At 38.1% G+C, this 13908-nt stretch overlaps 1 protein-coding gene across 5 annotated transcripts in view; it reads left to right on the forward strand.

The window, feature by feature from the left end:
• Eya1 (EYA transcriptional coactivator and phosphatase 1) overlaps positions 1 to 10110 on the forward strand; it is a 141703-nt gene extending 131593 nt beyond the window's left edge. For all 5 annotated transcript variants that reach the window (XM_048358973.1, XM_048358968.1, XM_048358971.1 and 2 more), the window contains 2 exons: positions 1311 to 1411; positions 8951 to 10110. In XM_048358973.1, the coding sequence (XP_048214930.1) occupies positions 1311 to 1411; positions 8951 to 9031 (182 nt within the window). In that variant the 3' untranslated portion in view covers positions 9032 to 10110. The remainder of the gene's footprint in view (positions 1 to 1310; positions 1412 to 8950) is intronic.
• The last annotated feature ends 3798 nt before the right edge of the window (positions 10111 to 13908 follow it).

A 13908-nucleotide genomic window follows, 5' to 3' on the forward strand; every position in this document is an offset into this window, starting at 1 on the left:
CAGTCAAAATGTATTCATCAAAGGGAATACTTTGTATAAAAACTTCTAACTAACTTCTAAAAGCCAGCTATATTTACTGTGAAATACTTCCATATGACCTAAGGTTTAACAATGAAGCCTGTAGACTGTACATAGGAAAGCATATTTAGGATTTTGTTTGTCCAGCTATCAGATTTCACTTTTGACAACTAAATTCTCTTTCTCCACAAGAAGACATCATGTGAAGGAGGAAAGTTTCAGGCATATGTGGAGTTTTAGCTGGACTTTATATTTTATACTTGTATAGTTCACTGCACTTTGGTCTCTTAAAGTGATTTACTATTTCACAGTTTAATGGGCATCTAAAGCAGCATTGAAATTGCATCCTTTGAATAAGGCTGGCTCTATTTCATCTTGTCAGATGCAAATGAGAGATTTTAGTGCAAAACACAAATATAAAGCAGACATTTGTTTAAGCAAACAAGCAATTTGTTCATGTGTATACCTGATCCTTATTTGAAAGAGGTGCAGGCCTTTGCTCAACCATTCACATTTGAAAAGTAGAAACTATCCCATTGTCCATTAAAATGACCTTCTTGGCAGCCCAGACTTGGAACACCAGTTTGTCCATCAGAGGAAACAAAGCATGCATTTGCTGCTGGGTTGTGCTGACAGCCCTGGGTTGTGCAGGAGCCCAAACTAAGTCCCGCCATGGGAAAGATAATAGACAGATAAAGGTGTTGTATTACCTTTATCCCAGTTCTCCTCCAGAAAAGCCTTTATTTAACCTGAGATGCAGACATGAGGTCTTCCTGTAATACCCCAAATTACCTGACATTTGTTTCAGGAGTTTTATGAAAATATTTCAAAGTAAACAGATTAGGCTTTGCAGATATTTCATTAAACCTATAAATAAAGGGATACACTAATTACAATGTTTTCTTTTTCCTTGCTATATAAAAAATCAAGACCAGTAATATTGGTTTTTATTTCTCCATGGTCTTGATATCAGTTATTATTTTCAGAGTTTGATATATTATAAAACTTAAAGAAAAATCAGGTTGGAATAGGTTTCCAGAAGTACATATCTTTTAGTTTCGGCTTGTAGAATAAAAATAAAAGTATGACTACAAACAGCACGTTTCCTTCCCCATGTGGTCTTTAAAATGAAGGGATAGGTGCAATATTCCTATCTGGTTCACAATTTTTTAGTGTATGATACCATTTCTCATGTAATTGAGTGACAGAGAAGCACCACTGCATATAAGAAGTCCCAGCTCTATCTCCTTGGGTTAAACGTAACATTTCCCACAATTTATTTTTTTCATTAGGAAAGGAAAGCTGTTTTGAGAGGATAATTCAAAGATTTGGAAGAAAAGTGGTATATGTTGTGATAGGAGATGGTGTAGAAGAAGAACAAGGAGCAAAAAAGGTGAGTTCCTCGCTAGTGCATCTTGTTCTATTCGTCCTCCTCAACATTCTCACAACAGAATCATCTCACAAGTTCACTTCTAGGCAAGATGGTGGTATCCACAGAACAGTAAGTATAAGAAAAGGGCAGAATGAAGGAGCTTACCAGTGTTTTGCCCAAGCTTAAAGTCTTTATAAAATGCAGACTGAGCACAGAAGGGAAAGCTTAGTGGTGTAGCCATCATCCAGGATAGAGACAACATACATGCCTTTCTCAAGCCAGCATACCTCTTCTTACCCAGATCAGACATTACCAGGAGGCTCAAGTCTTTTTACCTGAGCCTTTGACATGTCACTTGAAATGTCACTGCCTCTGGACAGGTGGTCAGAAGAAAATGGCTTGCTGCCCTGGAGGTCTTGATGTTTTCATTCTATCATAAGGTCGGTGCCTGCCTGCCTCCCTCACTCAGGTTTTTTGGAAGGGAATGGGCCAACTCTCGTTTGTTCATTACATTTCATTTTATTCCTCTGAATCTCTATAAGTGTAATTTCATCATTTTCCTTAGCAGAATCTATTTCACTTTTCATCTCATTCCACGTTTTAAAGGGGAGGACCCCATTCTTTAGCCTGGCACTCAGGATCTTCATGATCTGGTTACAACCTACAGTTCAGATCTTTCTCCTCCCTCCACTGATCCCCGACGTGCCATTCACATGCTGACCTCTACTTTACTCCATGAGCCATTACTGTAAGAAAATACTTGAGACAAATAGAATAGACATAAAGAATAGACATTTTTTGGCTAATAGTTCTGGAGGACAAAGAGCACTGTGTCAGCATCTGGTGAGAGGCTGATGTATACATCATACCACAGTGGTATGCTACCTCAGGTCTTCCTCCTCCCCTTAAAAGCCACTTATGCGCTGGAAAGAGCCTCACCCTCTGGACTTCATCTGACAATTCCGTTTCCCACTCATGACTGGTAAGATATATACACAAACCTTTACTTTCCTTTGCCCAGCATTTTTCTCCCTGATGTTTTCTTTTCTTGGGGTAATCTTTCTCCCATTGCCTTATTCTCTGTGTTACTCACTTACTAAAACCCAGTTCACACAGAATATAATCTTACAGCCTTAAGGATGTCCTCTGCTTTTTCAGTGCAATGATAGTAATGTTCACTTGTAGTTTAACTGGAGAAATGGCAAACTCTAATGGCAAATAACTTGGATTCTTCATCTTCCCTAGGTTCAATTTATGGCTTTACTGACTATCTGTTTTTCTTGTCCATAAATGGCAATATTAATAGTACTTAGCTCTCTGGCCTAGGTTGAGCATTAGATTCATTTCGCGTATGTAGCTCTCATAAAACAGCTTAATATATGTAAGTCAGCAACAAATGGTACTCATTATTATTTGTATGCCTGTTCCAGCAGCTAATTCTGAGCTTCAGAGGTGGAGACTTTTATTGCTTAGTTTGTTGTCTGTAAATTCTGTCGTTTTTTTGCATACAACTTTCCAAATTGTTACTCCAGTGTTCTAGAAGTGTGAAATTGACTAATAGCATGATTTGTCCCTCTTTGCCTCACAATTCATTGATGTCTTTTTATGTTTCCACAAAGAATACAATTAAGTTCTTCTGGCTCTTCTGCAGTATTCCAATGTTAGAAATGGCAAATTTCTATTATTTCAGGATCCCCAAAACAGCACTGAGGATCAAGCAAAGCATGTATCCAGATGTTTTAGTCTCTGGAGATTTAGAATCACCTTCAGGGCCTCTGATTCCAAGAAGAGCATAGACACTGATACTAATTCAGTTGGAGATTGACTTGATAATTTCAACGATGCCCTAGATACAGCATGTACCTAAGATCATAAACTATCTGGGTACGTTTGGTGTTAGTAGAACCCCTTCCTCACTAGACCCTCCCCACATACCCCTATTATTTGCCGTGCTTGATGTGAGAAGGATTTGCCACACAAGTACTAGGCCTGACCTTCCCGCTTCACCAGAGAGCATGACTGTCATTAGGTACATCTGTTAGCCCTTGGGGAAAGATTTTATGAAGACAGCCCAGCCTGGATGAGAATTCCCAAAACTCAGTCCTGGAGATTTAAAGAGAATATTTGGTGGGGATCCAGATTCAAGTTTTCTTCCTGGGAAAGTTACTGGAATCCCATGTCATGTCTAGTCAGGACCTCCTGGTGACCAGAAGAAGCCTGGAACACATTTGCGCCTCTGAGCAATGTGGAGTTAAAGAGTAACATTTCATGCCAGTGTGGCCCGGGGCCAGAGTGTGAATCTGCCTGCCAGCCTTCTTCCTTTGGTGTTCACCTAGGGAAGAGATTTCAAGAGAAAGTTGTCATAGAATGGCTTTGTAGTTTGTGGTAGGTAAAGGGAAGACTTTGAAAATAATCACTGCAGGGAATACTGGTGAAAGCCTGTAGGGCCTATCAAGGTTTCTGTGCCATCCTTTCCTAAACTTTACAAAGAAATGTGTCTCAGAAATTAGTCTTTGCTGGACTACATAAATCATGGGGAACAAAGGATCTGTGGGTCTGATACTAAAATTGGAAGTAGTAGGGATAGCATATTGGTTCTTTGAATAGCAATTGAAATTATTTTCACTATCTTTGAACATACTCTTGTTTTTCTTTATAACATGGAACACACCAAAAAAAAAATTAGGCAACTACCTGCAAAGAACATACTACTTAAACAAATTAATCATGTATGAATCCTCCTAGCCTTTAGAATTGATTTCATGGATAACTGGATGTGGTAAGCACCCACAAACATTTGATGTAAGCAAGTTCTTTGCACCTTGAAACTTGCCTCTATGTTTGTAAAATTTCGATTTTTCAGAAGATTCAGATTCCTCATGTCTTGCAGAGTGACTAATTGAGCAGTACTGTTTGTTTTTTGTTTGTTTGTTTGTTTTGTTTGATTTCAGTCCTGGGGCTTGAAGACTGTTTCTGAACTTCTTTTGGTCAAGACTAGCACTCTACTACTTAGGACACAGCTCCACTTCTGGCCTTTTGGGTAGTTAATCAGAGATAAGAGCCTCATGAGCTTCCCTCCCCAGGCTGTCTTTGAACCACATCCCTTAGATCTCAGCCTCCTGAGTAGCTAGGATTATAGACACCAGCACCCAGCCTGTTTTCTAACCTCAGGGAAACTGTTTTGTCTAGCCTTTTTGAAATTAATTAATACTTAAATAACAATAATACTTAAGATATAAGTATCTAATAACTGGCAATCGATAATGATATCAGATGTAGACAATATTTAATTTAGGAAAAGTATTTCTAACATTCTACCATATCCATTATAAAGTAATTCCATTTTGTGGAAATAAATCAGGGCTGGGATTATGGCCTAGTGGTAGAGTACTTGCCTTGCATACATAAAGCCCTGGGTTCAATTCCTCAGCACCACCATATATAGAAAAAGCCAGAAGTAGCACTGTGGCTCAAGTGATAGAGTGATAGCCTTGAGCAAAATAAAGCCAGGGACAGTGCTCAGGCCCTGAGTTCAAGCCCCAGAACTGCCAAAATAAAAAAATAAAAAAAATAAACAAAGAAAGAAATGAAAGTAGCAATTCATGTTGTAGAAAGATTGATTAACAATCTGAATGATAAGTAATAACAATTACTACAAATTGTAATACCCTTACATTTCAGTCTTCATTTTAAGGCATACAGTTACCTAAATCACATAGCTAGAAAGTGGCCACATTAGGATTTGCACCCAACTACTTCCTCTGGCCCTGACACTTATCACCAAGTTCCTTTATAGTAAACCATAAACTCATAATTAACAAAAAAATAATCCATGTGATTTATTAGTAATATATCTACGTAATTATATACTTTCCTCTAATTTGAATTGCTAAATTGATAGAGACATGAAGTTTTATACGTTTGTACACTAATATATTTTACAAATAAACCTATTTTGCATACTTCAAAGTCAGTTTTAACCACCTTCCTCTTGTTTCTTGATTTCCCGTGTTCTTGTAAAATGTACTCAACACTCTGCTCTTTTCCCTGCAGAGAGGTCTTTCTTTAACCTAAATAGTGTTGGCTTGCTAGAGAGTGGTACATTTTATTTGTCAGAAACAAAACCCAGTAAGCAATTCCCAGTTGGCTGTGTCATTAAAGTTCACAAGTCTGTTCTGTCATCCTAACTCTCTTTGCCAATGTAGTCTGAGGCCTTTCAAAAGTAATTTAATCTAATTCCATAATTTGTCTCATTAGAGTGCTTTTAAAACATAATTCTGTTCTCCTAATATGGTATGCTTGACTGACATAATTAGACATATGTCTGATAAAAAGAAATCAAAATGTTAAGTAACACCTATGTTTCATTTATAGAATAACCTTCTATTTCAATGTATTTAAAACTAAGTCGGCATAGCTGAAAAACTAACAAGCATTCATTTTTCTACATAATGACAAAGGGTTTATCAAAAAATGTTCATTTTAAATGTGTGTAGCAACGTTTGCTGAAATACAAGACAAAGCTTAGACTCTTGAAGTGGTGCTTGAAGCAGAACTTAGAACATGGACTACAGAGAATTGTGTCATGGTAAAATTGTTTAGTAATACACTCTTAATGGTCACTTACTATATGCCATGCCTTGAATTGGATTTCATCTTCTTCCTGAAAGAATTCATTTTTCTGTAGGACAAGAGGCACAAGTAATAATAGTACAATGTTGTCAATAAGTTTCTAAGTGAGCTGTTAGAATAATCTATCTTTTGAAATCTCTTTACTTCCTATGAGAAAAAAATTTTACCTCCCTATGGAAACTGCTAAGAAATAACATGTTCATATGAAAATAAAGTATGAATAGGTCTTTTTTAAACTGCACATGGTAATTTCTTTTGTTTTCTGTACCTATTCTTTTCACTTAGCAGTCCATCTTGACAGTTACCTGTATCAATATATAGAGTGCTGCATCTCTATTCCTTTTAAGTGACTGCATCAGTATTTCATTATTTGGATGTGCTATTTTTTTATCTAGACCTCCCAGGCTAAACATTTAGGTGGCTTCCAGTACTTACAACAAGCAATTCTGCAGCGAATGGTCCTTATGTGGTCCATGCACATGCAATTGTGTCTTAAGAATGAATTCCTACAAAGGCAATATTTCCTAGTATCAGAAGACATACGCTTTGAAATTTTGGAACCTTTTATTAATGTGTTTTGAGTAGTTTGGCAAAATTTAAATTACATGTAAGCATCTGTGTACTCAACCTTTTAAATGATGGATGTTATATGTGACCAGAGAGATAAAGGCCAAATATCAGATAAGGAAGGGAGGGAAGCACCATTTTACATGCAGGTAGTTGCTGCGCTGATGTCCCAGTGGCTTACATGTGTAATCCTAGTTACATATGAAGCTGAGATCCAAAGGATCATGGTTCAGAGCCAGTTGTGGCTGTAAAGTTCTTGAGACTCCATTTCCAAAGTAACAAGCAACTAATAGGGATGGAGGCATGGCTCAAGTGGAGTGTGCCAGCTGAATCAATAGACTACAAAATAGCAGACAATATGACATTTGGACACTGCAGATTCAGCCCAGATCTTGTAGGAATCTTGGCTTCACTCCTTACCAGGTATTATTTATAACCTCTCCTTTCTTAAAGTCTCAGTTTCTAAATCAGAATAATAGCACCTTATCTCCCATGACTTAGCAGAGCCTGATGCAAAAATCCAATATATCACACCTATCATTATCATCAATAAAATCTTTACTAGGACTTACCAAGCTGCTATAGCTAGTCTTGTCAACAACATTCCTTCATATCATACCCTGCCAGAGCTTTACCAATGAATTTCTCCTTTCCTTCTGTGCCTTGACCCACAGAGTTATCAGAGTGCTCTTCTGGATGGTCATCCTTTTATACTCAGCTCAACTATCACCACCCCTTTACAGGCATTTTTCTGGTTCCCTAGGCAAAGTTAATCACTGTGCTCCTAGAACACAAAATGAATTTCCCTGATGGTTGTACATTTCTACTATTCATTCACAGAGCTGTATGTATCTCTGATTTTTTTATACCTAGGCCAAGGTCTTACAAACTCAGATAGTTCCTGAAAGAATATGATCTGAAAATGCCCAGGGAAAGTATCCTTAGGTCCCCAAAGACATCTTAGGGGACCCACTTAGTATAGTAATACTATGTAGTACTGAGTTCAGAAAGATCTATATTTGATATTAGAATGTGGTAAATGATTTTATATTAATAAATGTACTTAATAGTCTTGGCTCTAGTATGTAACCGCTATGTGATCTATATCAGAATAGTAGCTTCTGTTATCTACAAATGAAGAAAAAAATAAAACAAAACCTCACTTTTATTGTTTACCTCCACACCAGATTCTCTCCATAGTCTGAAGTGTCCTCAAATTCCTCCAGATTATAACTACAAATTACACTTTGGCCTCTACATCATTTATGTGTGCAAAAAAAAAAAGTCCATTATCTTCTGAGAGGTGATGATTACCATTCATTCCCACAGGAGAAAAATTTTTGTTTATGCATAAATGCTTACCATGATACGTTTGAGCACTTATAATTTACTTCTCCCTCCATGGATTGAGGTAACCTGGTTTTCTCATCTCTGGTTTATTCAGATGTTTCACAAACATCCCCCAATTAACCTAATCTTTAGATTCATGGTTTAAACAACAAAACAAAACCAACTTCTTGGGGCTGGGGATATGGCCTAGTGGCAAGAGAGCTTGCCTCGTATACATGAGGCCCTGGGTTTGATTCCCCAGCACCACATATACAGAAAATGGCCAGAAGTGGCGCTGTGGCTCAAGTGGCAGAGTGCTAGCCTTGAGCAAGAAGAAGCCAGGGACAGTGCTCAGGCCCTGAGTCCAAGGCCCAGGACTGGCCAAAAAAAACAAAACAAAAAACAAAAAAAAAAAAACCAACTTCAGCTATCCATTTTGATTTTTTCCTGTATGGAAAAGTCATTTGAAAGTCAATGTAAAGAATCAAAGGGTGGAATTATGGGAAATAAATGTTGTTTCATATCTGAGAAAGATTATATTTGGAAAATTGTAAAGTACTACCAACTAGGGGAAACTGCTTAGGCTCACAAGATACGTCTTCTTTTAACTATCATATACATGTTTAACTTTCATATATGTGTTCTTCAAAACATGGGTATATATGTTACATATGTGTACATGCATATATGTATGTGTGTATATATACATGTGTACATATGTATACTTTATATGTGTGTATGCATTTGAGTGGCAGCTGTTTTCAGTAGTTTCATTCACAGGAATCTGTACACAAGTCACAGTGTAGACATAGTTAAGAATATTCATCATCTTCTTAAAAGAAGCATACTCTGCTTTTGCAATTCTGTCCAGTATTTAGGGAGGACTGAGTATTTGAACTTTTGTTTTAAGTCAGTGTGACGACAGCTGGCAGTTTTCACAGGAGTGAAAAAAGGGGATGTCAGAAAAAAAAACCCAGAAGGGTGTGTATTGAGCTCCTTCCCTGACTTCACTCTGTGTCTGCCCCTCTGCAGCACGCTATGCCCTTCTGGAGGGTCTCCAGTCACTCGGATCTCATGGCTCTACATCACGCCTTGGAACTGGAGTACCTGTAAACAGCCACATGGCACTTTGAAACTGCACAACTACCCCATGACCAGCGACAAATTCAACAGGCCTGAGTCTTGTGTCAGCGCTGGACTCCAGAACTTAGTGATTTCAACAAATGGATGTGCAGCTGCTGCCGGTCTTGACCTCTGCCCCCCCTGGTTAATGGAGGAACACATCTATTTCTTCAGAACAGCTGTTGACTCTAGTACTGTGAATCCAATGAAAATAAGCCATGAGAATGTTCTAGCACAGCATACTATGTCTTTGCCACACTAACTCCTGGTTCAAACCTGTGAAGAAAGGACCTGCAGACACTTTGGTTTTAGTATTTCCAATGTGACATAAGCAGCTTCTTCAATACAGCAGACTTGATTGCACAACAAAGACTGACTTGTGTTTCCTGAATACCAGTGGAGGAATTTCTCTCACAAAGGAGGTTTTGCGTTTACTTTTTTGGTATCTCATATCCCGGGTAATCTCTACATCTCTACTTATTTATGAACAGACTTGTCTTCAAACCAGATTTGCTGAGGTATAATTCTCATTACCATACAGTTTGCCCACACAGTCTATTTTCTTTTTGACATCAACAATGACTGAATGGACAATAATGTTAAGAAATAAAGGATTTTTTTGCCCCATTATATGGCAAGTACTTTGAATTTTAGCACATTGCAAAGTAAAGTATGTCTAATTTAAACGTATAATATGTACATCACTGAGACAATCATGTACAGAAAGAATTTTTGGTGTAAATTTGTAATAATGGATGATCTTTTACATGTTATTTAGGGAAATGACATGGAGAGGTAGTAATGCCTTGATAGTGAACCTTGAGGCACTACGTGCACAGACTTGTGTGCAAGTGCCTTAGCTAAGTATTGGGTATAAATATGTAGATAATGGGCTTTTTTTTTATGTTGTCAAGACCAAAAGCATGGATGTCAAGTGTCAATAAGGATTTTGTTTTCCAAATCTTTCCCTCCCCACTCAGTTCTATCTGAGATCTTGAATGCTGTTAGGAGGGCCTTGATAAAATAACACAATAGTTTCTTAACTCAAACAAAATAAAGTCCTCTTACCACCTCACTTTCTCATTTCAACGCTAATGTATTATATGTAACTACTTGGAAAATGATTATTCAAATGCTTCATCCCACAGAAAGAATATAGATGATAGATATATTTTATTAATAAAATGAATTGGAGACTAGCAGAGTTTTCATGTGCTCAGAATTATTTTTGTGTCTGCATTTTGTTTATTTAGATAAAAGAGGACATTACCTGGAAATCAGCACAACTTTTGCATCCCCCTTATACATATTCTGGTTTCCTCCCTACCCATTGACAAGTTCATTTCCAAGAGTGGATGTGGCCTTGGGCATCACTACCAAATAAAAACAATGGTCTTTGCTTATGTATTACATGACAAGCATACATTGGGGAACTAAGAATTGTCACTTTTGCCACACCACAGGGAAGTTTCTCCAAAAGTGACTGATTCCTATGGCAATAGTCCTTCTCATCTAAAGCTTCCCATTACCATGAAATCACTTTTTGGACAAATCTTCTTTATTATTATATTTGGGGAGAGGGAAGGGAGGAGTTACTAGTTTTGACCCAGAGTAAACAATGACTCCATCTCCCCCCCTCCCCGAAGTTTCACGTTGCTGCTAGACTTTGTCATTTGTGAATTTTCCAAATTGTTTAACAATGAATTAAGGTTCTTTTCCTGCTTGGAGTTGAATTTTTTTTACCCTTTTTATCTTATGTTTTTGTACCCTGCAGACTGAAAAGACAAAATTGATTTTGGCCTCATTGTAAAAAAAAAGTGTGTTGTGTCCACAATTGTGTACAGAACTTTTCTCCATTAATTTTGTGTTTAAATTAATAAAATTGATTTGTGAAGGACTGTACACTCCTTGAATATTGATACCATCCTTTCTTGGTTACACAAAGTAGCAGGATCTTGTTTGCATTAGGACACTCAAAAATCTAGCAAAAGGAAATCATGTGAGCGATGCGGTGATGGCTAATCAGTCCATTAGGGAGGCACACTGGAAGGCAACAGCTGTTTCTTTGATCACTGTAAGAACTGCTAAGTGGAAAAGCTCTTTACTTCCTCCAAAGTATATAAACTGGACTCTCAGTCACATTTATCTAAGAGAGAACAGAATCTTGGATTGTACAGCATAGATTTAGTCATTCAGTACCCAAGGGATAGCAATGTAAAGCTGTTTCAACAACAACAAAAAAGAATGCCCACAACACACATTTCCGCAATTTGCCAGATTAATCTCTGACAGAGAGCTATAAAACTGCACAACTGGCCTTCCCATGAGAATTTCATCTTTTAGAAACATAACATTCACACAAAACATATCAAACATGTAGTGTTTGACCCATTTATCAGCCCCATGATGTATATTTTTCACAGGCTCACACTAGGCTAAGCAGTTTGAATGATGAGGTGTCTGGCTTAAAAATGAAGAGAGTGGGAGTGAAATATGTAAAGTATAAGGAGTGATAGAATTATTAGGTTTGAAGAGAAGAAAGTCCAGAAACTAAGTGGAAGGCACACATTTCAATGGTCAATTTTCTGAAGCATAGTTTTAGCATCGCTCCCCAGGGTGATGCACTGAAAGGGTGGCCCTTGGAGCATGCACTTGACCTCAGATGTCTTCCCTGGCATTGTGGAGCCTTCAATGAATCCTGTACCACCTTCTTAGCATCTTTAATGAATAGTGCATCAGACTCCTTAATCGACGGATCAGCCCTGAAGCACCTGTACCTCATCTTTGCTCAGAACATTTTGAGTGCCAGAAATGACCTCATCCAGCTTCAATCCACCCAAATTATGGCCAGCTCCTTATCTACAAAACTTTTCTCATCATGGTACTCAGCAATGGGTTCTTCTTTTTAATTTCTCTCCTTCACCCACAAATGACTTCATAGTTGATATTTCACAGTAGACTTCCAGGGCCCCCGTCATGTGACATTCTACTAAGGGCTAAGGGCAGGGTGGATTTGACCCCAGTACTGAGTTGACCATGGAGTTGGTAAAGACAAATAAGCATATTATTTTGGTGATGATGGTTGTTGTTATAAAAATTACTGAATTATGAATTACTAAGAAATAGTCAGAGTCCAGTGTATAGTGACACACACCTATAATCCCAGATAGTGAGGTGAAAGAAGAAGGATTGTGGTCAGAGGCCAACTAAGGCAGAAGTGCAAAAGTATGAAAAATAAACTCAAAGAAAAAAGATGGGGGGGGGCTGGGAATATGGCCTACTGGTAAAGTGCTCGCCTTGTATACATGAAGCCCTAGGTTCGATTCCCCAGCACCACATATATAGAAAAAGCCAGAAGTGGCGCTGTGGCTCAAGTGGTAGAGTGCTAGCCTTGAGCAAAAAGAAGCCAGGGACAGTACTCAGGCCCTGAGTCCAAGCCCCAGGACTGGCAAAAAAATAAAATAAAATAAAACAATGTACAAAAAAAAAGAAAGAAAAAAGACAGGATGTTGCTCAAATAGTTGGCAAGCACAAGGCCCTAAGTTCAATTTCCAGTACCCTCCCCCATATACTCGGATCAGAAAGGTTCCTCATGGAAAATTAAATGGATAACATAGGTAATGCACATGTAAATAACAAGCATAAGCCTTGGACAGGTTGGATTGAAGAGCTGACCTGATTACAAGACATAGGAAGTGAAAGATTAGGTAGAACATGTAGGCAAAGCCCTTGCTGAGAATACTCTATATATGTGTATATATGTATACCCTACATATATTCTCTATATCTCTGTACACTCAAATTCTCTCTATATGGTACATATTTACACATATATTATGTGTACACACACACACACACACACACACACACATATATATAGTTAGAATGAAATCTACACCTAAGGTACCAAGAGAAAAGAAGTTGATGATAGTCTAAGAAACATGAGAGATCAGGGGGACTTTGAGGGATTTAGATGTTACTTTGGGTGAAATGAAAGGCCACTATGGGGCTTATGCAGGAGTAAGACCTGCTCCAACTTGCTCTTTGACATAATCACTCCAGCTGCTGATGGTGGAACATATGCTACAGGGGAGCAAGAGAAGAAGTGGATGAAAAGTTATTAGGCCATGAGAACCGTCTAGGCAAGCAATGGAAAGACTTGGGCTAGGAGGCTAGTAATGGAAATCTGGGTTTGTTCTTAGAGATATCAGTGAGCAGAGTAGCTAATGGGTTGGATGGGGAAATGGTGAGGCACAAGGTGATTTCAGACCCAAGGTGAGGCTCAACGCAAGTGTAAGACAGGACATTCAGTGACTAGAAGGCAGGTATCTGCAGATAGATGGCTTCTTATCATAGCAGGCCAAGCCATTTAGCTTCTCTATACCTTAGTGTTTTCATCTGTAAAAAGGAAATCATAGTAATTAGCTGCATCAAAGTATTGTTATGAAGCCAAATAAAATAATGCACGTAAAGTTTGAGAAACTATCTGGTAGATTAGTATTAACTATTTTGACACTGGCTATTTCTGCTCATACTTGTTTCTATACAAGTGAAGAAATAGCATCTCATAAAAGCAGACTCTCTATATAAATTATATATATATGTATATGATATATGTATATGACATACACACACAGCATTGTTCTGGCTTGTCCTAGAAAACAAGCTAAAGACAAAAACAAACAAAACAAAACAAAAAAACTCACCCCACATTCCTGTCCTCAAGCAGCCATGGAGCCAGTGTTGATAGCTAGGGGCAGGGCTGGTATGACCAAGCAGAAAATGCTTCTGAAAGATCAAGGTCAGGAACAGAGAAGAGACTGAGAGCAGCCTGAGTTGGGAACAGGATTCAGCAAGAAAGAGAGAGA

The sequence above is a fragment of the Perognathus longimembris genome, chromosome 12 (assembly GCF_023159225.1).
Source record: "Perognathus longimembris pacificus isolate PPM17 chromosome 12, ASM2315922v1, whole genome shotgun sequence".
Taxonomy (NCBI): domain Eukaryota; kingdom Metazoa; phylum Chordata; class Mammalia; order Rodentia; family Heteromyidae; genus Perognathus; species Perognathus longimembris.